The sequence below is a fragment of the Lynx rufus genome, unplaced genomic scaffold (genome assembly GCF_022079265.1).
Source record: "Lynx rufus isolate CCGP_SWC_20201006 ecotype Redwood Valley unplaced genomic scaffold, mLynRuf1.p SCAF_19, whole genome shotgun sequence".
In the NCBI taxonomy this organism is placed as follows: domain Eukaryota; kingdom Metazoa; phylum Chordata; class Mammalia; order Carnivora; family Felidae; genus Lynx; species Lynx rufus.
Window position 1 is genome coordinate 24,314,882 of NW_025814833.1, and position 23,346 is coordinate 24,338,227.

A 23,346-nucleotide genomic window follows, 5' to 3' on the forward strand; every position below is an offset into this window, starting at 1 on the left:
AAAACAAACAAAAAAAACCCTTCTCTTTCACTGCTGGTTGCTTCCATTGCTGGTGTTTCATTCAGGCACGTTGGAAGATTCTTTGGCAATTTCTTATAAAACTAAACATATTCTTAGCATACAATCTAGCAACTGTGGTCCTTTGTATTTACTCAAGTGAACTAAAAACCTATGTCCTCCCAAAAATATGCACAAGGATTTTATAGCAGATTTATTCTGGCAGTTTTCTAATTGCCCAGACTTGGAAACAACTGCAATGTTCTTTAGTAGATCAATGCATAAACAAACTGTGGTACATCCAGAAATGGAATATTAGTGCTAAAAAGAAATGAGTGATCAAGCGATGAAAAGACCTGGAGGAACTGTAAATGCTTATTACTAAGTGAAAGAAGCTTATTTAAAAGGCTATATAACTTATGACATTCTGGCAAAGGCAAAATGATGGAATCAGTAAAAAGATTAAAAAAAAAACCCAACCCTAACCTGGTTGCCAGGGGTTGAGGGGGTAGGAAAAGATGAATAGGCTGAAAATAGAGGATTTTTAGAGCAGTGAAACTATTCTTTATGATACTATAAACATTTTCCAAACCATAGAATGTATAACACCAAGAGTGAACTTTGGATGATAACCATGTATTCAGTGATTGTAACCAATGTACTCCTGTGGTGCGGGATGTCAATAGTGGGAGCAGCTGTATGTGTGTGGAGGTGGAGACAGGGTGTTTGGAAACTCTTTACTTCTTGTTCAATATTGTTGTAAATCTAAGACTGCTCTAAATATTAAAAATTAATGTATTAATTTAAAAAAACCTAAAACACATGAGGAAACCTTGGTTAGCTTTATTTATGAGTATGGCACATTTTTCAAGGTCAAAAATCACAAAAGCTATTTCAAGATATTTAATCAAAGGATTTTCATTCATTCGCCAACACTGAATACCTTCTCTGTATCAGGTTATGATAATGGTAAAAAATGAGATTCCACTAATCTCTATGGTTTACAGTCCAAATTAATAGAAATATTTGTAGTTTATTCCAGTTTTGATTCCTAACACAGGATAAACCCCAGAAAAGAGACATCAAAATGGATCAAATTAGAAACCTGTACATTAAATATGTAAGAATGTTAAAAGGCAACTTGTCAAAGGTGTGATTTTTTTCAGCTACTTATGGGGAGGGATTTTGGGTCGAAGAAAGTAAAAGAAAGTCATAGATATCAAATCTTCAAGATTAGCTATAAGTGGTGGAAGAAGAGTTTTCTAAAGGGATTTCAAAGACCAGATTCATGCTGTACATTATAAATGGAAACAAGCTGTGATTTACAAAGATGAAATATAGAGAAGAAACCCACATTCTGAGTGTGAAAACACCCCCTATTCCTAAAAGGAGGCTGCTTTTGGTTGGGGGGGGGCGGTTTGCAGGGTTTAATTCCATGCTTTCAACCTTAGGGTTTTCCTAAAACAATCAGGTTCCAATGTAGGCTGATGTGATCAGATTGTCTGCCCAAATTAGAGTGGCAACACTTCCTATTATATGTCAGCGCCCACATTTGTTTTTTGTGGATGGCCATGTAATTATCCTGATATGGCAGTTTTAAACCTTGCATTTTAGTTCTAAAAAGAAATTACAAAAATTTGTGGCATGAAACCTTCGTTGTATATTTGGTTTTATTACTGATTTTAATTTTTACCATAATCATACAGCTTTTGTGTCTTTGAAGAGAAAGCTGTTACACAGAGGGTTGGAGTCCCAGCACTCTAAATACTATCTATCCTTGTCATCTCTTCCAGCAGCTGGGATACTTGTTATTGGGCAGGAAGCACCCCTCACAATCACAACACCAAAAGAAGATGCTAAAAGTGAAGATGACTGTATATAGGAAACTCTATGGCAAAAGGGCCATTAGCTATGTGCCAAACGGCAAGAAATATTTGATTTGCTTGCTGGGTCAGTACCAAGGATAGCATCTCGAGCTGGAGTTCTGCTGAAAAACACAGAGGTTACTCTGTAAATCAAGTGACTGCTACAGATAGACATTTATTTCTGCTTTGGTTTGCATGTTTGTCCTCTGGCAAGCCATGCGGCTCGATACTAGTGATATTTCATCTTCCCCCTTTTGTTTCTTCTTGTACTGCAGGCCAGTGATTATGCTATGTCTTACAAGTCATGTGGAGAAACATGGAACAGAAAAGGGCAGCGATCCAGGAGCATGGTTAGAGGCATAGTCTCCAGTTTAAAAGTGAAACTTTTCCCTCTGAGCAAATGAGGAGGAAAGACTGCTTCTCTCCCTGGGGAAAGGGCATGCTGATAAGCAGAGATAGATACCTGCAGCCAAGTGGGAACAGATAATCATCTCCTCAGATCGGATGTGTCACTAAGCAAAAGAGAATGTGATCTCCTTTAATGCCACGAGGGCACCTTACTTAAGAAATGTATTTCCCACTCTCTGAAATGAGGGTTTTTGTCATTTTAATGAGGACACTAAGTCTTTACTTTCACAGACCTAATATTAATTGGGCACATTTCTGAAGTTGGAGTTCTTTGTACATTGCCAGAGCATTGAAAAGTTCAATATTACCTTTTAATAATATGTTTGAGTAGGTGAATCCATCAGTCTTGATACTAAAGAGCATAGTACAGTGAATTTATTCATATCTTGCCATCATTAGTTCTCAGCTGTTCCTTTGACTATTTTCTATATGGGAAAACCATTTCTCTTTATGGGGATTGCTCCTCAGACCTGAAGGCTGTGAGTTCATTATGGCAATATGAAAGTACGAAGGCAGCTGTGAACTCTTTTTAGAGGAACCACTGAGAGCAAAATCCCAGATATGTTTTTCTATAACAAAAGATCTGAAAGGATTTTGTGCCATTAAAAAATTAACGGCTAAGTTTCTTCAGTGGTGCAAAGAAAACAACAATTTTAATGAAAGTAAATTCAGGGGGTTGGCCACCCTCACAAAGCAGCATTACAAGAGATGCTTACAAAATGTTACCAAATTATTGAAGGAAGATGTTTAACATATGTTACCAAATTATAGAAGGTAAACTGTGCAACATTCCTCTCAAGGTTCATATAAAAAGTTTGAGCTGGAGTGATTCACAAAGAAAAAAAGCCAAAAAGGAAATTTTGAAAGAAAGAGAGGGACATATGAGTAGTTGCAGGCCAGTTCAGGCAAAATTTGAAGTGAGTTTCCTGACCTCCCAAAGGTTTGCTTTCCTTACCTCTGCAGGTCATTACTCCAATGAGGCTCCTGCCAGTATGGATGCACGAGGGACTTCATTGTTTCTCCTCTGAGCTCTCTAAATTCCCCTCTCAAAGCAAGTATCTTCATCTGTCAGTTGTCCCACTGCCCCTCATCACCCTCAGACTGCTCTCGTTCCTTGCTAGGACCTTTAATCTCCTGAAGTGGCCTACTTCACCCAGTCCGTTAACTATTTTCTGGCTAAACAGATTCTACTGCAAACTCCTCGGTACCCTGTATTCCTTCACCCTCCTGAAAACCTTTGGCCAGTCTTACCATGCCAGTTCCTAGTTCATGGCCACTTGACTCAACCTTCTCTGCACCTTACCCTGGGCTGCAGAGGACTCTTATAGGAAGGTGTGTAGCTGAGCAGTCCTGGTCAATACAGACTCATGTTGGTCCTTGCTGCTGGGTCTCTTACCTCTCACTGATTCCTTCCTTTCATCCTGCCCGGGGCATTTATTCCAGGTCTGCTCCTGCCTCTTCATGGTCTCATTTCCAAATCACTTCCCTAATCAAGAGTTGATCAATCTCTTGCTATATGGAGAAGCATGGGATGCATATATACTTTTAGCTTCACCTCTCTTATCTCAGAGGAAGACGATTCTTCCCTCTCTGAAGAAAACTCCACCTGAATTTGGATCACTCCCCATTCTTCTCCAGGATTCCACTTCCATAATTATCCACAAGTACTCTTTCATTCTCAAGCATCTTCAACCTCACTCTCTCCATGGCCTCCTTCCCTTCTATTGAACAACAAACAACAATTTAACTTTAACTTTGTTACCAATTCCAGTTACCATTTACAATACCTGCATTTGCTTTTGCTCAGCACCCAACTATTTGACCTTTGGACTCTGTCCACTTTCTCTCCTCAGTGTCATATGTTCTGGCCCCTACTTCTATCACTTTACTAAAATAGTTCTGGCTCAACACTGTCCTCAATTCCTTCCTTCTTTAGAATATCTGATGATGTTGATTATTTCTGCTTCTATACATTCTTCTTGTGGGCTCTATAATCCAATATTTTTCTAGTTTTCTTCCAGCCTCTTAGACTGCTCTTTTTCTAACTCCTCTGCAGTCTCCTCTTTCTTTCCTTCTCCCTTACTGTGGGGTGGCCATCAAAGTCCTGTATTTAGCCTTTTACTATTCTCCAGGCTTCAGCCAACACCTCTGTACTACCATCTTCTATTCCTTCCACTTTCTTCAACCCTGATTTGAATATAAATCTCATATCTATTTCATAATTACCTACTATCTGAAACTGATCTTATATTCTATAAATCAGTCCCATGCACTAGTACATTTCTGTCAGTGCTACTATTATGGGTTTAATTTACACCTTCCCCCACCCCCAGCCACAAATAACTTTATGTTGAAGCCCTCAGAATGTGACCTTATTTGGAAATAGGATCTTTGCAGAGGTAATGAAGTTAAAATGAGGTCCTTCTGGTGGGCTTATGGACTTATATGACCAGTGTACTTATAGAAAGGAGAAATTTGGACACAGAGACATGTAAAGAGGGGGAATGTCATGTAAACATGAAAGCAGAGATTGTGGTGATGCATCTACAAGCCAAGGAACATCAAAGATTGCCAACAAACCATCATAAGCTATGAGAGGCATTGGGGCTTCTGGGTGGCTCAGTTGGTTGAGAGTCCGACTTCGGCTTAGGTCATGATCTCACAGCTTGTGAGTTCGAGCCCCGCATCGGGCTCTGTGCTGAAAGCTCAGAGCCTGGAGCCTGCTTCGGATTCTGTGTCTCCCTCTCGCTTTGCCCCACCCCTGCTCACACTCTGTCTCTCTCTCTCTCCTTCAAAAATAAATAAACATTAAAAAAATCTTTAAAAAAGAAGCTAGGAGAGACATGGTACAGATTCTCCCTCCAGCCCTCAAGAGGAACCCACCCGGATGACACCTTAATCTCAGACTTCTGGCCTCCAGAACTGTGAGGCAATAAAATCCAGTGTGTGGTACTTTGTTGCAGTAGCCCTAGCAAACTAATACAACCACTGACTCTCTTGTCTCCCAGACTAGAAAACCTCACCTCATCTCAGGTTCTTGCTTTTTCTTCCTCATCTATATCAAATCTTGTGTCAAAGACTTTAGTTATTCTTCTGAAGTGACTCCTAGCATCTTTAATCTCATACTTTCTGTTATATCCTTTTCTTCTACCATTTAATCTCAGTTCTTGTTACCTTCACTCTAGTCCTGGGTTTTACTATTTCATATCTAAATTCCTATAAAACTCTCTGACAGATCTCTCTTTATCCAAAATTATTTCCTAAAATATATAATCATTATAAAATATTATATTATAAAATATATAATGTTGCTTTTATCATACTAGCACCATGATTGAGATATGCTTATAGTGCCATATTGTCTGTTATGCTAAATGTAACCTTGGCTTCATGGTTCCCATAATCTGGACCCACCTTGTCCACTCAATATTTTATCCCCCTATACCCATCATCCTTATTTCCCTCTTTGAGTTCTGTTCCTTATCCTCTCCTGCCTCCACATCAAGATATTTTCTTACTTTCCCTCCTCTCATCCAAACCTGTTCATCGTTTAAGGTCCTGATCAATTTTCACTGACTGCAACTACTCTGGCCACACTAGTATCTCTTATCCTTGTTGCATTCTAATCAGTACTTACAGATTAGCACCAAGTGGTATTTCTTATATTTTATGTAAATTTACATATATTGTACCTCTATTTCCATCAGCTTATAGGATGCAGCGCTTGTTAATTAATTGATAGATCAAACTCTTAAAGAGGGAATAATGAGAAGTGGGGGGAGGGAAAGAAGATTGGATACCCAGAATAGTGAAAACTTCAGCTAGAACAATGCAAGAGAATGAATCTAAGTCAATGTTTTCCAAATGTGCTCCCTGGACCACCAGTATCTAAATTGTTTAGGATGCCTGATAAAATGCAAATTCCTAAACTCCATTATGGACCTAGTTAATCAAACCCTGCAGTGCAAAAATCAGAGTTTTTAAAGGTAACCCAATGATTCTTATATATACCAACTCTGAGAACCACTAGTCCAAGTGGAGAAGGAAGACAATAGATATGTTGAAAAGGAACAGCTGTTCTTAGGTTTACTGGCCACATGTACTTTCCATCATGGCCATCAATAGAATGAAATAGTTTAGTTTCTCACTATCATGATTTGCTTTGATGTGATAACCTCTCTTCAACACATTGCTTTGAGAACAGCAGTCCTTTCTTCCATGGCAAGAATATTTCTAGTACTGCATCATAAATGTGAGCTAGGTAATACAGAGTCTCTTGAAGAATAGAAATTTGTGGCACTCCAAGGAAAGGTAACTGAGACTGCTAGGCCAGCTTTGACTCTTACTTTCTTTGGGAAGTAAAATTTAACCAGATATGCTATAGGCTCCTGGAATTCAAGTTTGGTAGCATGGAGAGAGAAAGAGGAACTCTGAGATCTGGCGCTTAAGCCTTTAATTGGAACCAAGTGATAACTAAAACATGTAGCTGATTTAGATAAAAACTGAGGACCCACTTACTGGCTCACACTGAGCAGGATTTCTGCAGCTGACTACTACAGAAGCAAGATAACAAAATCAGATACGATCGAGGGGAAGAAAAATGCACAAAAGTCCTTGAATTAAAATGAATTGAAACCTTCTGGGAGAAAAGCTATTTGGTAAGCTCCATTAAGTCTATTGTAGATAGCTTTATTTGACAAAGCAGCATCCTGGCATGTGGAACAGGAAAGAAAATAGCTATAAGATGATCTGTCAGGGAGTTTTCAGTCTCTAAACGAATAAGATTCTGTGCAGTAGCCAATACAGCTTTTAACTCAAAAGAGATACAGAAGCAAAATGCAATTATATAACACTAGTAAGTGCATTTAATCTGAATCACCCATAGACACTCCCTCTCCCAATAACTCCTCAAACTCAGCAATTTATCAAGTAAATACTCAAACTTATGATCACATTCATTTCAGGGTAACACTGGGTTAACACTATACAATACTGCAGATACTTAGATGGAAACAATTCTATAAGTCCAAGATTAGTCAGCTATAAAACATCTTGGCTAAGAACTTAAATAATTTGAATAGCTCAATTATTATTAAACTCTTTTGTTTTTTTAAGCTATAAGTTTATAGTATGTGTTTATGGTAATTAGGTCACTGTTCTGAAAATGCTATCTAATGATTACAAAGGATTTATTCTATATGCAGAGTTATATGTTTAGGGATCTAACATGTGGCAGAAGTAGAGGAAATTCAGATGTAACAGCCACAAATGCCTTTTTAAAAGTCTGACTTGGTGGTTTTCTTTCCTTAAGAGTTTCTCTTGATGGAGTGAAGATTCTAGGACCACTCAAGTGGCTATAGAGCTGCTGACTTCAATATGCAAGTACTGGAACCAAGAAGTTCTAATTTGCATTATAATCAATAGGTTCTCTGTTTCTGTGTGTCTCTCTCACACACACAGTAGGGACAGTTTACTACAATATCTCCAATGTCTCTAGCACAGTTCTTGGCATGCAAAAGGTATTAAGTGAATGAATGAATTCATTTAGCCATCACAACATTCCTGTTAGATGGTTGTATAATGTACTTCTTACAACTATAAAACCTGAGGCTCAGTGGGACAGAAGTCCTTCCTGTGTCAAGAAAAACAGTTTGGACTAGAACTCAGCTGCCCTAGCTTTAGGTCTGATGCTTTGTCCACTGTACCTTAGTGACTCCTAAGATTGTATGGAATGGCTTACCTGAAAACACTGGTTTGATTTTAATCTCACATCTGGTAATCCCCGTCCCCCGCCCCTGATAAGGTTTGTTATGAAATTGAAGGGTAGTGTATTCTCATATTGTTCAGTAGGTTTGTGTTGTGAGTTCTACTGGGGACCCACACTATGGCTGCACACTGAGGTCCTGAGTATACTAAGTAAGAGCAAAAGCTTTTACCAAGACATCTGTCTGTATACTCTTGTTTGGTTCCCAATAAACCCCTCAGTAACCAGTAACTACAATAAAAGGCAGAAACTATCATATAAAATAGATATTTCCTGTTACTTGGTACAGTCTCTTTTAACTTTGTGATTCCTTAATGAAAAATATTTAATTTATATGAAGATAAATTTATCAAAAGTATCTTTTGTGATTTCTACCTTTGGAGACCTTCATCCCCAATTATATAACCAACTCCTACATTTTCCAGACTTTCTTTTGTAGTTTTTTGTTTCTGTTTTTTTTTTTTTTTTTTTTTTTTTTTACTTTTGAATCTTAAATTCATCTGTTACTAATTTTGGTGTAAGGTATAAGTGACATAGGGATCTAACTACTTTTGTAAATGGCTACTTATATATTTATGTAAGCTCTCATGATTCCTACTGTAGAACATATTATTAAGAAATCCAAATCAAATATAGAACAATGCTGCCGAAATGTCAGCACTCCCAAGGCAAAAAAAAAAGTCCATTTTCAATTAGGTACTGTGATGGAATATTGGAGTAAATAAGAAGATCCTGTAGCCACAGGGTTGATATTCAGGCACTATGTACTTATATGGCTTTACCAATTGTTTCTTGCTGGCTCCAGACTGATGGTTTTGTGCCCATACCTTACTGGGTGTTAAAAGTTTTAAAATATCTCTGCAAGTAGATGTTAGTTAAATGAAAGAAAGAAGAATTATTTTTACCTGATTCCTCAGTTTCTTTTGTTTCTGTTGTTTCTTCTATTTCATCATCAGACATCTCCATTTCTTCTTCTCTTCTGATTCCCATTAACTCGTCATTATGTATGTTGCGAATTTCCTAAGGTTAAAAGTTATGCCTTTTAGGTAGGAAAGCTTTGAAAATGCTGAAGGAATGAACACAGTTAAGGAAAAGATAAAGCTGGGTTTTTTGACATATGACAAAACTTCAGAGTACTCTTAAGGCAAAGGCAAAGGGGCATGTTGGGGCTGAAACTGTCTCAACAGACAAAGCAGACTGTACATTCTGTCTTTCATAAGGCATTCTTACTATATCCAGATCTCTGACCATTGATGATTCTTATATCCATTCTATATTAGAAAGTACTGTTGGTAATAAAAGACCTCTCACCTCTTACATGGATTTCTGAACTTTCCTTTTAGGTTTCTGCCATTTTCACCTTCCCATGTCAAATCCCTTGATTTTGCTCCTTTCCATCCTCTTCCCTTTCCACTTACAGACTTACTCAGTGTAACTCTTAATATAACTTTTTCAGGTTTAGAAGTTACAGCAAAAATTAGCTGTCAGGAGTGAACTTCTATCAGATCAACCCTTCCATGGATAATAACTGTACTCTGAACAAAACACAAAATCAGACCAAACCAAACCCCTAAGTACTTGATGGCACTGGAGCAAACAAAAGCAGGCATATCCTAAACAGCTGCTGACACTTGGAAGGATGTGCATCTCTTCAGTTTTTTAAGGGCCATTTAGTCTGACACCAGACCATAGTTAGCACCTCAAAGGGTGACTACATTTTAAATAGAAAACCTGGTCTTTATATCCTAAAGCAAACAAGGAGAGAGCTATAGGAAAGTGAGGAGGGGATCCCAGAAGGGAGACAACCAGAGAGAGAGAGAGAGGGAGAACCAAATTCTGTGTATAATATCTGCTCAAATTTCTGCATGACTCTTGAACCATGGAAGCACAGGGCAGATTCCAAACAACACAGATAAGTCTAAAAGAACTGACCTGAGATTTGAGCTGCCATATAAGAGAGAGAATTTCCAGCTTAAATTCAATTAAGTAAATTGATCATTAAAACAAAAGAAACCCAAATCAACCTCCTTCGGAAGAACATAACAGAATGAACATAATAGAACATAACTAGAACCTTAAAAACAAAATATTCACAAAATGCAGGCAAAGCCCCAGATTACCTGACAAACAAAGAACTGGGATGAGATGACCCATTTTCAAGATAAAAGACAATCAACAGGGATCAAACTTGAACCAGATAGGGCAGTTAGCAGATAAGGAGTTAAAGCAGCTATTATAACTATCTCAATGATGGAAAGGAAATATGATAATAATGAATGAAAAGACAGGAAATCTTGGCAGAGAAACAGAAACTTTAAAATTCTAAACCGGAAAAATACAGTATCCGAAATAAAAGTAACTGGATGAGCCTAAGTCTAGAATAGAGACGGCAAAACAAAGAGAGTACTTAAAGAGAGAACAATTCAAATTTATCCAATCTGAAGGACAGACAGAAACTAACTGGAATCACAGAGAGAAGAGATTGAATGTTTCAAAATACTTGAAGAAAAAAATATTTGAAGATGTCTCAAATTTGATGAAAGACATTAATCTATATATTCAAAGAGCTCAATGAACCCCAAGACAGATATGTGTGAAAAAGATCTGTCTAAGAACACCATAGTCAAATTGCTGGAAAGTAAACAGAAACAGAAACTCTTTTAACTATTTAGTTAGCTAAACTCATGGTGATAATCATTTCGCAATCTATATAGGTCAAATCATAATGTTGTGCACCTTAAACTTATACAGTACTGTATATCAATTATATTCTCAGTAAAAGTGGAAGAATAGAGAAACTTAAAAGTAGACAGAAAAAAAAAACCTAATACATTATATACAAGGAAACAATTTGAACACTTTGTTTTCTTTCAGAAACAATATAGGCCAGAAATCAGGGGAACAAGATCTTTAAAGTGCATGAAGAAATAAAAATATCTGTTTATTCAGAATTCTGTATGCAGAGAAAAATTCTTTCAAGAATGGAGATGAATTAAATCTATTTTCAGAAAAATGTAAATGCCAAGAATTTGTCATCCAAAGACTTGCACTATAAGAAATGCAGAAGAAAGTTCTTCAGGCTGAAGGGAAGTGCTTCCAGATGTAAACACAGATCTTCAGGAAGGTATGAAGAACTTTGGAAATGATGGAGATCACATTGGAAAAGTCACTTACAAAAAGTAAGCATGAAAACTGTACATTTTCAAACAGCTTGAAATCATTTAGAGACCACTAAATGCCTGTCAGAGGCTTCTCAGCATTGTGCTGAAAATTCCTTACCTAGTTTAGCCCCAGTTGGGCCATAATACAGGAAATATCCAAAGCTGTCTGGTGAAAATTGCCTCCATTTAGTGGATTATAAATATTTCAAATGGGTTTCTTAATAATTAATGCTATTGTTAATCACTATCTCAACTAATATCCTCCTTTTTTATTCTTGTACCAGGAAAAATAATAATTTCTATATCAAGATAGGTTTTCACCAAAGATAAATAAAAGTACCTTTTAAAAATGTAAGCTCTTCAGTATTATCACTGGTAGAAAAATAGAAGTAATAGAAAATAGAAATACCAACATAGCATCTCTCAGGTGCTACAGGGGCCTTGCTTAAAATAGAAGAAAATAATGACTTGCTTGAGAAAAATGAACTTTATTTATTTTTTTTTTCAACATTTATTTATTTTTGGGACAGAGAGAGACAGAGCATGAACGGGGGAGGGGCAGAGAGAGAGGGAGACACAGAATCGGAAACAGGCTCCAGGCTCTGAGCCATCAGCCCAGAGCCCGACGCGGGGCTCGAACTCACGGACCGCGAGATCGTGACCTGGCTGAAGTCGGACGCTTAACCGACTGCGCCACCCAGGCGCCCCGAGAAAAATGAACTTTAAAGGGCTGTGTCAAGAGAGAGATTTGCTACATCTTATTCAAACTCATTGCATAGAGAATAAAGGAATTGTTCATTTCTAAGAATTCATTCTGTCTTGGGAGTCTGGGTTTCAGTTATCATCAAAGAACTGTTACTGGAAAGGTGATTATAATGAGGTCTGACACTGGCAAATTCGAATATTGTACAACTTGCTGCATCAGGAAAAGTTGTGGTTCTCCTCATTGCCTAACAAAAATGTAGCCTGTCAGTGGGTGTAAGCAGAGACCATCTCTCAATTCACAAACATGTCATCTGACTCTGGGAAAGTTATTGTGTTTCTCAGAAGAGTAAATTGTGTTCCTTCTAGGGAAATGTCCCAGGGCAGGGAGATCTAACTGAGAGCTAAGACATGCCCAATAGCTGCTCAGCACCCACAAAACATCTTTCTGCTTCCAGCTGGGCAAGAAAGCATAATCTTTTCTTAGAAGTATAAAAAGTTCAATAACTAAGTGATGCAGCTTATCTAGAGGTCTTTCACATCTTCAACAAATCTCCAGAAATAAAAAGACCTATGGGTGACTTTTACCTCAATGCCTGAAAATACTTCAGGAACAAGAGTTACCAGTTCCTTTAGCTGATAATGAAATGAGGGAAAGAAAAACTAAGGGGAAGCTTGCTCTCAGTTGTTCAGTAAGGCATGCAAAGTGATAGAGCTTAGAGCCTTCTAACCACTAGGCAATCCCCCTTAACTACAAAGAAACTAAGCCCTGTATCATTACTCTTCTGTAAATATCCCAATACAAAGTCACATGAATGAGATAAAGGCAAAGAGAACATCAGAGGTTATAGGATACCATAGTAAAGTAAACTTTTGGGGAGCATTTGGTAAATGGCAGTACCCTTAAATAAAGCAAGTAGGTTTTCAATTCTTTGAAAGCCTTATCATTACAGCACTTGATATCAAAGATACCTGTTTTCTTTATTTCTTGTTGGGTCAAGAAAGCTCTAGTTTGGGAAGCAAACCCTAACAAATGCCTTTGGAGTGAAGGACTAAGGAAGGCACTCTACCTAGCTTGGCTCATAGGTGCAGGTAGGAGGAGGGCTCTGAGCCACTGAAGTAGAGGCAGCAAGGGAAGTAGATACCTCCCAGATTTGCCCCCTTTCCCATCCTGACATTTGAATCCAGTGCTGAAACCAAAAGAGTGGTAATGGCATGCAAAGACATTTTCCAGAAGTTTTCATTTGTAAATCTCTACCTGAAATTGACTGGGCCATGTCACTGATAGACTATATCAAAAAAGGTAAGACAGCACTCATAAACTTTCTATATACCATTCTCCTGCCCACAGTCGACCTGTGATATTTTTCATTTAAACAGCAAATTGTTAATGGTTTCTAAAAATGCATTACAATGGCTTCGAGTCTGTTTTAAAAGTAACTTAGAAAGTCACACGCTGCTCCACAATGGAGAAGACACTTTTACATAAAATCAAACTGAAACCAGAGACAGAGGAAAATACATGGAAAGAATCTCCTTTGTACCAGATGACATTTTAAATTTATCATAAAGTAAGCAAATCACAGTCATTGCACATTAAGTATCTATATAGTTTCACAAAAAGTTATATGAACTTAAATTCATCTTACTTATGATTTATGATAAGAACATGATTCTCAGTAAAGCAAGTTCCTTATTAATTGTGTAACAAAATTGTACTTACCCAGACTTTCAACATTAACAGGATACTTGGTGAGGAAGGGGTCAAGTGAAGGAATGGAAAGGAACAGATAGCCTCTACACTTATGTAGAAATTTGAATCTGAGATATCATTCAATTCAATGAAGCAAAGCACAAACACAGGTTGTTAATCAATGCCTATTGTATGATACACATGGAAATAAAAATTAGGTTGATTCAAATTGTGTTAGTAGGTGTTCTTGTGGCTGAAAGCTAATAGCTAGTGTTAGTACACATGGGTACTAAAACAAGGGTATGCAGATGACTTAACCATCTGTTTACAAACAGTTCTTCAGAGGTTGGAATGGTAGGCTTGGAAATCTACAGAGAAAATTATTTTACCACAGTATTTCATTTTATAAGAATGTTAGCAATCATCAAGTCCCTTTTTCTCTGGCCTGATGGTATAAAATCTCATATTGGGGAGGATGTAAGGGAGTATATTCTAGTGCCTACTGCTATGGCTCTAGTTTCTAGATATCATCCAAGGTTTAGCTTCTAATCTAGGCAATCTTCTTAGTGAGAGAAACATGCAGGTTTTAAATGGCTCTGTAGAAAAAGAGTTCCTACAATACACAGAACTGTCAGTGAAGTCACTGCAGACACTAACTTTTGGTTAAGAAAGGGACTTTAACCTTCTCTTATTACCCTTTCCAATTGTATCTGCAGGAGCCTTACACACATCCAAATCAGGAAAGTAAACCAATGAAAAAGACTCATTAGCAAACTAGTATGCCCAGCATATGCTATTAAGGTGAGTGCCTAAGCTCCCTGAAGGTGTGGACTTTTTCTTCTTACTCCATAACCTCTCTCTAGTAAGACATTGTTGGCTGGTGGTAGGATGACAATTAAGACAGGAGCAGGTACTTTGTGACATGAGGAGGTTACCGGCTAGGTCATTTCCAAAGGCAACTGGTAAAAAAGGCTCAATGTCAGAAGCTTCCACCTTGATGAAACCTATGACTTAGGAGTTGTAGCTTTGATCCACAGGCCAAGAAAAAGCCAGTCTAGTTTATTTAAGTCACTGAGATGCTCTGATTCTCAGTGGGGTGCTAAGAGAGAGCTCAAATTTAAGAGGATGGTTGTCACTTTCTACAGGACACCTCTTTTCAGTTCTCACAGTTTCCTATTATCAAGTTAAAATATGCAGAAGTTAAAAAAAGCCATGATTTAAAGAGGTACCAATGTAAAGTAGAAGAGGTCTTTTCAGGTTTAGGAAATGCAATGCCTGAGGAAGGTCATAAGCTATGTTCCACTCTCAGTAGTTTCACTTATCAAGATTGAGGTATTCCAGGTGGACCTTAATTTAGTCCAATCCAATAGGCAGGAAGCATTTTTCTGGGTTTCCACAAGTCTATAAAATACATCGTAAAACATGTAGCTCTTGGCAAGTCATACTAGCTATGTACTTTATCCTTGTCAGTCTACCAAGGAAGCTGTGCTACAATATTAGGTGATAGGGTGTATAGCTCTCATTCTCTACAGGCCCAGAGAACTTTCCAGCTTACTGGCTATCTTTACTGAGAAGGTAATTAAACTCAAGTATATACCCACCAGATAGGTAGGCTTGATATAACTACAAAGAGCCTTGATGAATAATATTAATGGAAATATCTTATTGCAAACCCATTTACAGGAGGGTTGTGGTCTGAACAAATCAGTGCTCAAATCAGAGACTCCGTTCCTCCTATGAAAAGATAATATTGTATTGGCAGGGCTGTCTGCAACGGGTGGGGCAGTTCAGACAGCTTCTTCCAACCCTGAGAATAGATACATGTGTATATACATTGAAGAAAAGGTAGAGACTTAATACAGCTTTTTTTTATTAATACAGCTTTTCTATAATTATAAGACATATTGAGCATTTTCCCTCAACCTTTATTCTTCTGAACTATTCAAACTAAAGAATTTGGATATTTTAAATTTTGGGTACTAAACTCCACTCCTCCCCCTTGAACACTTTCGTTACCCTTCTAGCTCTCTGAGGGCAAAGACCATCTGCTGAATTTTGTTTGTTTGAGGCTCGACAACTTTGAGTAGCCCTAGGATTCTAAAATCATTTTGTGCTACTGTAAGACAACAGATCCCTTTTTTGTTCCTAATTCTCTTTTTAAAAACAATTAAAGTGTTACTAGCTTTGTATGACTCTACTTATCCACTGCCCTGATGTCTTCAGGGGTTTCTCCCCAGTGACTCCCAGATCCCTCTCCTGAGCCAGAACTGATGGCTCAGAAACTATCAGTTTATGAACAGGGTTTGGCATATTTTCCTCTAAATGCTCTTCACAGTTTTCAAATTGTTGCCACACAAACTATGTCATTTTTCTCATGAAAGATGGAAATAATAGATTTATATCTTCATTTTATAGGTTAGGAAATTGAGGTCCACAAAGATGAAATGACTCATTCAAGAGTGCAAGGCAGTTTATACTAATGTTCCAAGTGAGAAGAAGAATTTCTAGTCTTGAATTGATCACATACTAGCTGTGTAATTTTGTGTATATCACTTAACATTTCTGTGTCTCAGTTTCCTCACATGTAAAACATGGCAATCATACCTACTTATTCTCCCTTATAGAGTTGTTAATGATAAACAGAAAAAATACTATTTCCCATTTATATAGCATTTACATTTTCAAACTCTACACATCTTTTATCTCATTTAATCCTGCAAGACTGGCTTCCTTATTATCTCTGACTTACAGGTGAAGAAATAGAGACTGAGAAGCTGACTAACCTGGTCAAAGTCACACAGCTGCAATGTGTCATAGCTAAGACCCAGATTCTCTGACATCAGGTCCAGTGTACTTTCCATTGCACCACATCTACTGGGAGGCTCACATAGGTGAGGCAACTGTCGTGAAAGCGCTTTATAAAATGTAAATGCCTTACAAATGCTACATAAACGTTAAGGAATATGAGAACCTGCACTGATAGATATAATGGGACTGGTACCACACTAGCAAAGAGGACTCAGAAACAAAGTTGAAAAGGTTGCTGCATACACAGATCAAAAGTGTCAGGGCTGGGTAAGGAAGCTGCCCATAGGAACAGAAGAACTTGAAGTATAGGTAACACCATGCCAAAGGCAGATCCATGAAAACAAACCTCCCATCTTGGTTTTTAATCTTGGACTCAGAATAGCAACCTAATCACATCAGACATATTCTATGTGAAAAGTCATTTGAGCACAAGAGGATAGCTGCATGTCAACCTTAATCTGAAATCAGAGCCCTCTGTTACCTTTAAAGCTGCCACCTATAAAGATGGCTGAGTGGATTTGATAAAAGAAGGTCAGAAATTTCAATGTTCCAATGTAACACTAGGCAGCTTCAAGCCTCAACTGTCAAGATGCTCTAATAAATATAAGACAGCCCTAATGTTACTAACACTAGACGCACAGGTCAGTAATTATTGGTGTACCGGAGACTAGCTAGCTTAGACAAATAAACTTACAATGATCACTGCTACATTTTCACTACTAAGGTTTCTATCCAGCGGAATGCATTCAAGACAACACGTGCACATTTATTACCCTTTTGGCAGCATGTGGTCTGGTCACAGTGACAGGCTATAAAGCATATCTCAGCGTTTCATTAGAGCCTTGTTGTGACCATGGGAGCTTGGCACTATTTAATTCTGACTAAACTCCAAATCAATAACTTGTTAAAGAAATAAACTGTCCCCCTGAGGGGCTACCAGAGTAAAAAGTTACCAACCTCAGCTTGTTTGCACCAAACGCTGATGTTTTTACGCTGGGCTTTTGTGAAATGGTCCCATGCCTTTTGTTTGGAGGCAGAATGGTACACAGCTACTATCTGCTCAACTGTAGCGTCAGATCAGCAGTTGAATCAGGCCCGAGTATCATTCAGGGATGGCAAAAGAGAGGAGAAAAGAAATAAGAGAAGCATCAGCTTTGTTGTATCTTCTTGTATCACACCACTAGGCTATGGTTGTGCTCAGAAAACGTTACGTGTGTTGGGGTATCGTGATCTTAAGGAAGACTCAAAGGCAGAGATATCAGTATACAGAATGAAAAAAGGGAACTCCAGAAGGTTTGGGTGAAATGGTGACTAAAGTTTTTCTTTTAATTTTTTTAGTGTTTATTTATTTTTGGGAGACAGAGAGACAGAGTGCAAGCAGGGGAGGGGAAGAGAGAGAGGGGGTCACAGAATCTGAAGCAGGCTCCAGGCTCTGAGCTGTCAGCTCAGAGCTCAATGCGGGGCTCAAACCCGTGAAGCATGGGATCATGACCTGAGCTGAAGTAGGACGCTTAACTGACTGAGCCACCCAGGCACTCCAGTGACTAAAGTTTTAATACAGGCAGTCTGTATTCATTCAGGCAGGAGAGGCAAGAGTTGAAGTGAATGTGATTTAGTACTAATGGCCTAGCCCAGAATGGCAGAGAGTGGAGAACTGTAACAGCTCCTTTTGACTACTGGCTTCTTTCATAAACTAGCCTCCCAAAAGGAGCCTGCATACTTCACTTCAGCAGAATCCATATTTTTATTATTCTGAGGTATGTTTAACCAGAGGCATCAAATCAGAACCTAAGATGAATGGAATCTATTTTAAGTCTACCTAGATAGGCTTGTTGACTGGAGAAATATAAGTTTTATGGGAGAATACTGTGTAAGTGCAGTCCTAAAGAGCATTTTTCAGAGGCTCTTAAAATGTCAAACAGAGAAATGTATACAAATATTCTGGTGCTTTTTCCTAACCATTTCAACAGAAGGGAACCTTAGATATGACTTTTTTTTTGGGGGGGGAAAGGAAAAGAAGGAAAAGAGCCTCTTCCTGGGTGGGTATTCACAGTAAGAAAATCCAGAGGTGTTATTTTTTTCTTTACAGCCCAGTTTACGCCCTGTGTACTAATGATTTAAGGATTTATAATCCCATGATTGCTTGCTGCTCTTTTTTTCTATTTATTTTGAAATCCTAAAAACATGTGCCTTTCTCTGCCTAGATTCTATGTCCATATATATTTTCAAAACAAAAATGGAAAATGAAAGAACTCTTCCTTAATCCTAATTATGTATGAGTCAAGTATGGGAAATCAAATATGAAAAGAGTGGGCCTTAATTGTTTAAAAGCCAAATCATGGGACGCCTGGGTGGCTCAGTTGGTTAAGTGTCTGACTACAGCTCAGGTCATGATCTCACGGTTTGTGGGTTTGAGCCCCGCGTCAGGCTCTGGCCAGGCAGCTCAGAGCCTGGAGCCTGCTTCAGATTCTGTGTCTCCCTCTCTCTCTACCCTACCCCACCCCACTCACACTCTGTCTGTCTCTCTCTCAAAAATAAATAAACATTAAAAAAATTAAAAGCCAAATCATAAAACTATACCCTTATTCTTTTTTTTTTTTTTTAAATTTTTTTTTCAACGTTTATTTATTTTTGGGACAGAGAGAGACAGAGCATGAACGGGGGAGGGGCAGAGAGAGAGGGAGACACAGAATCGGAAACGGGCTCCAGGCTCTGAGCCATCAGCCCAGAGCCTGACGCGGGGCTCGAACTCACGGACCGCGAGATCGTGACCTGGCTGAAGTCGGACGCTTAACCGACTGCGCCACCCAGGCGCCCCTATACCCTTATTCTTAAGGTGAATAGAGTTCCTCACTCAAAAGATGTGAGTGCATAATTTTATAGTATGTTGAACTAAAAATATTACTTGGGAATTTTTCTGATCTGTCTCATTTAATGGACCACAGAAAGGTTTGGAGTAGTACTTCTTTTTGAAAATGGCCATTTTGGTGGCTTCCCATCCCACCCAGTGTCAATAACATCCAGCGAAGAAGAAGAAGACGACAACGAAGAAGAAGAAGAAGAAGAAGAAGAAGAAGAAGGAGAAGGAGGAGAAGAAGGAGGAGAAGGAGAAGGAGAAGGAGGAGAAGAAGGAGGAGAAGAAGACGACAAAGAAGAAGAACAAGAAGAAGAACAAGAAGAAGAAGAAACAACAACAACAACAAGTAGAAGTAGCAAATTTGACTTTTATTCAATCACCCTGGGAAACATAATTACACTTTCACTGAAATGTAGTACCTGAAAAACATATGATAATGATGTGAATCTGAAGCAGAGAAGCTTACACATGCTGATGCTGTATTCTAACTTTAGCGATGAAATACCCAACTTTCCACTGAGGTCTGGAGCTGCTTATAACTTACTTTGAGAACAAGCAAGAATAAAAGCATGTGATTGTGGCCTAGCTGTCAGTGTTTCTAAGGAGCCGATGGAGATACGCCAGAAAAAATGAACATAGGAGGTGTCCACATGAATCCCATTAAACTGGAGCTCAGGCATTGGGCAACAGAAGGAGAACACAAGGCAGTGAAGAAGAGATCCTTGTCCTTTGACACAGGATGGCATTGTAGGCCTGGCTCCGTGTGGAGAAAATGGTGCCTAAGTGAAGTGCCCTTTCACCCTTCCACAGAACTCTGACTTCCACTCACATTGAATGAGAATTCCAGAAAGGGCCTGCTTAAATTTCTCCTTCGCTTCTTCCATGTCTTTCTCATGGGCAGCTTTCTCATTCACTAGGCGGCGAACATGGCTGTTGGCTGACTGGATCATAGAGTAGAAGTTGTTGGCACTGCGGCGGTTCACTTCTCCTCGTTCAATCCAGGTGAGCAAGGTCTGTACAGCCTCTGAGAATTTGGAATCATCTGAAAAAAAAAAGAGATTTTTCAAATCATTAAAAGTAACTACGTCTCTATCTACCCAACATGCTGGCAAGGAGGCCACCATGGCATTTTGGAAGTGGTTGTTAAATGAACTGCTGAATAAGGAGCTGTGCATGCATATGTGTGCACATGGGCAGCAGACAGGTAGGCCAACCGAAAGAACAAAAGACTCAAAAAGTGGTCAGATTGGTTGTAGCTTCTGAAGAATTTTAAGAAAGAGAATTGTTTCTTTTTTAAAGTGTTCTTTACTGATATAGTTTTCACATGTTGCAAATTTCTTAACCTCTCTGTATGTGTGTTCCCTGTGTGTAATATGCAAATTAGCAATGAGAGAACTTCAGAATTCTACAATCCTGTTTTTTTAATAAAGAAAAGTAAACTTGTGTCTTGAGTTTAACTTGAATTTGATAGTTACTTTGTCCTGGATCCATGAAATTACAGTGTTGGTAGGAGCTTTAAGAAAGAGTTAAATGGGTAGTTCTTTAGGTATAAACACTTACATTTTTGACCTTTTATAGCATCACTCCTGCATTCAATCCACAGCCCCAGGCTTTTCACTCAGTTCCAGCCAATCTATTTTGACGTAATTCATTCTATTTCTACATTTCTCCACATCCTGATTCTCTTGCCTGAGGAACCCTCCAAGTAGATTTCTGCAGCTAGTCAGGAGTTATTCTCTGATGTTAAAATAATAGTACAGCTTATCCAAAGCTTCTGGTCCAGCTTCCTGAGATAGACACTTAGTATATTCTGTTGTTAAAGGCTCCTGAGAGAGAGAATCCATTAGCATCCCATTGAAGGCCTGTTCTGGGGCTCCACATGCCTCTCTGGCCAGGAACCCTCATGTCCAGTGGAAATAGCTCTCACTGCAATCTGAATTTCTTGCCTCTTGCCATTTTTCAGTGCAGACATATAATGAGAGGTGAGCCTCCCCTTGAGAGCAGGTTTTTATTTCATTACTTGCATACAGTCTTATGTTTGATGCTCATTTTCTGCATGAACTCTACACAATCAGCAAACTCATTCTTTAAAACAAATTCAGACTGACTTGTTTGGTTTTATATAAACATGACTTTAAAAAAAATGCTTTCAGCCTTTCTAACTTTTCAAAATGTATCATTATTTCTGTGTCTGTATGCTGTATATATCTTCTTTTTTCTTATGTGAAGACAAAATCAATCCAAACAAAGGATTTCATAAATGTGTGAATCCCTGAGGCTATATGTTGCAAACAAGTTTGGTGAGTGAGACCTATTTGGAAAGTGGAATTAGCAACATCTTGCTGAGTCCAGAGCACAAGAAGCAGGGAAAATTCATGCCATTAGAGCTGGGTTGGTATCATCAATAAGATCAATGGGACACCAGCATTCATCCAATAAAATCAGCCAAACTTGGAGAATGAGGGAGACTGGATTTGAACTACTAACACAGGAGACCAGACAGGATGATTAATGTTAAATTAGAATAATGGCTCTGAGAGTCAAGCAGGGTAACAGGAATAAAAACTAAAGGGAGAATTGTCCTATTTAGCATGTCTCAAAGTCTCCATGGTCCCCATGTGAAATAAGTTGGCCATTTTAAGTGATTAAAGAAGTCCTCTTTTGGTTGTGGTAGCTAAGTCTTTGAGTCATCTAAGAATGTACACTGTGACCACTCTCTGGGCCTCCATTTTCTCATCTGTAAAAAGGGAATTTTACCAGAGTTTTCCAGGGTTACATCGAGTTATATTGTTCTGATTTAGAATTCAAAACTAACTTGTTATCTACAATGAAATGGGATGCTTACAGGTCCCAAGTCATGAATCACAGCTAAAATTCTCTGATGCACAAAGGCAGGAAAAACGTGTTTCATCCTAGTCATTTTATGTGTGGAGAGAAAATCGCCATCCCTTGAGACAGTGGAGGAGCAGAGACACAGGTGTGAGGGACAAATTTTCTAGTTCTTCAGTTACTGGGTACAGCTCTCTATCTGGAAGACTACAACATAAGAAATGCTTAGAACCCGTTAGCGGGAAATTCAAAGGATAACTGCCAATGGTACAAATGTATTTATTAAGTTTCCCCAAAGGAAAGAGTTCTTTTAATCACAAAGCTCAAGTGCTTTCTATACCTTTTAGTTTTTCAGCAACAATGCTGCATTCGTGATCTGAATAGTGGACCACTGGGGGTGGGGATGGTGGGCGCAATCTTTCTTCTTCCATCCTTCTACGGTGGCGCTCCTCCCTTGCTAGCATGCGCTGTTTGCATTCCCACTCATACAGGTCATCTCGAGCCTGTGCAAAATCAACGTGGAGCCGGCCCGTGTCCTTCTTGTCAGTGCTAGATCCCAGGCGAATGCGGTAACCTAAATGCACAGAGGGAGGGAGAGGGGTACAAGAGCAGCTCAGTGGGTGAGCAACGGTAAGTACTTTTCCAAGTTCAGTGTTTCAGATATAGATGCAGCAGTTTAAAGTGACCACATAATTCTCTTCCCACTACTAACTAGCAAGGTGAACCATCAAAAGACTTGGATTGTAGTTTCATTTCTGATAACAGTTTATTATTCTATGGGTTGGGTCAATCTTGCTCACAGGAGTTCTATTCCTCCATCTGCCACCTTACCTCAGAGGTAAGAGGAAGGGTCAATGGGTAATGGTATTATGAATGAGCCTTACAGGTCATGATCTCATGGTTCATGGGTTCGAGCCTTGCGTCAGGCTCTGAGTTTGTAGCATGGGGCCTACTTGGAATTCTCAGCACAGGGAGGGGAACTCGGTCAAAGTATGGTGATCTCCTTGAGTTGAGGAAATTGAACTAGGAATCCAGGGAGACTACGGAAGACAGAGTTTATATGGCAGAGTACTAGAAAGAAGAAAGCTATACAGAGAAACAACTTCAGAGATCTGCAGAGGGTCCTCCACTATTCTTTAGCTGCATACTGATATGTGTGTGTGTGTGTGTGTGTGCGCGCGCACGTGCATGTGTGTGTGTGTGCGTGTGTGTGTAAACTACCCATGTATTAGAGGTAACAATCCCTGGAGCCTACACAGGGC

At 38.8% G+C, this 23,346-nt stretch overlaps 1 protein-coding gene across 1 annotated transcript in view; it reads right to left on the reverse strand.

Annotated features, from left to right (window-relative positions):
• Window positions 1-23,346, reverse strand: part of ENOX2 (ecto-NOX disulfide-thiol exchanger 2) — a 63,084-nt gene that overhangs the window by 13,966 nt on the left and 25,772 nt on the right. Inside the window, exons 4-7 of the mRNA XM_047082005.1 lie at window positions 22,425-22,658; window positions 20,085-20,297; window positions 17,356-17,462; window positions 8,940-9,054 (exon numbers count right to left, since the gene is read on the reverse strand). Of these exons, the coding sequence (XP_046937961.1) occupies window positions 8,940-9,054; window positions 17,356-17,462; window positions 20,085-20,297; window positions 22,425-22,658 (669 nt within the window). The remainder of the gene's footprint in view (window positions 1-8,939; window positions 9,055-17,355; window positions 17,463-20,084; window positions 20,298-22,424; window positions 22,659-23,346) is intronic.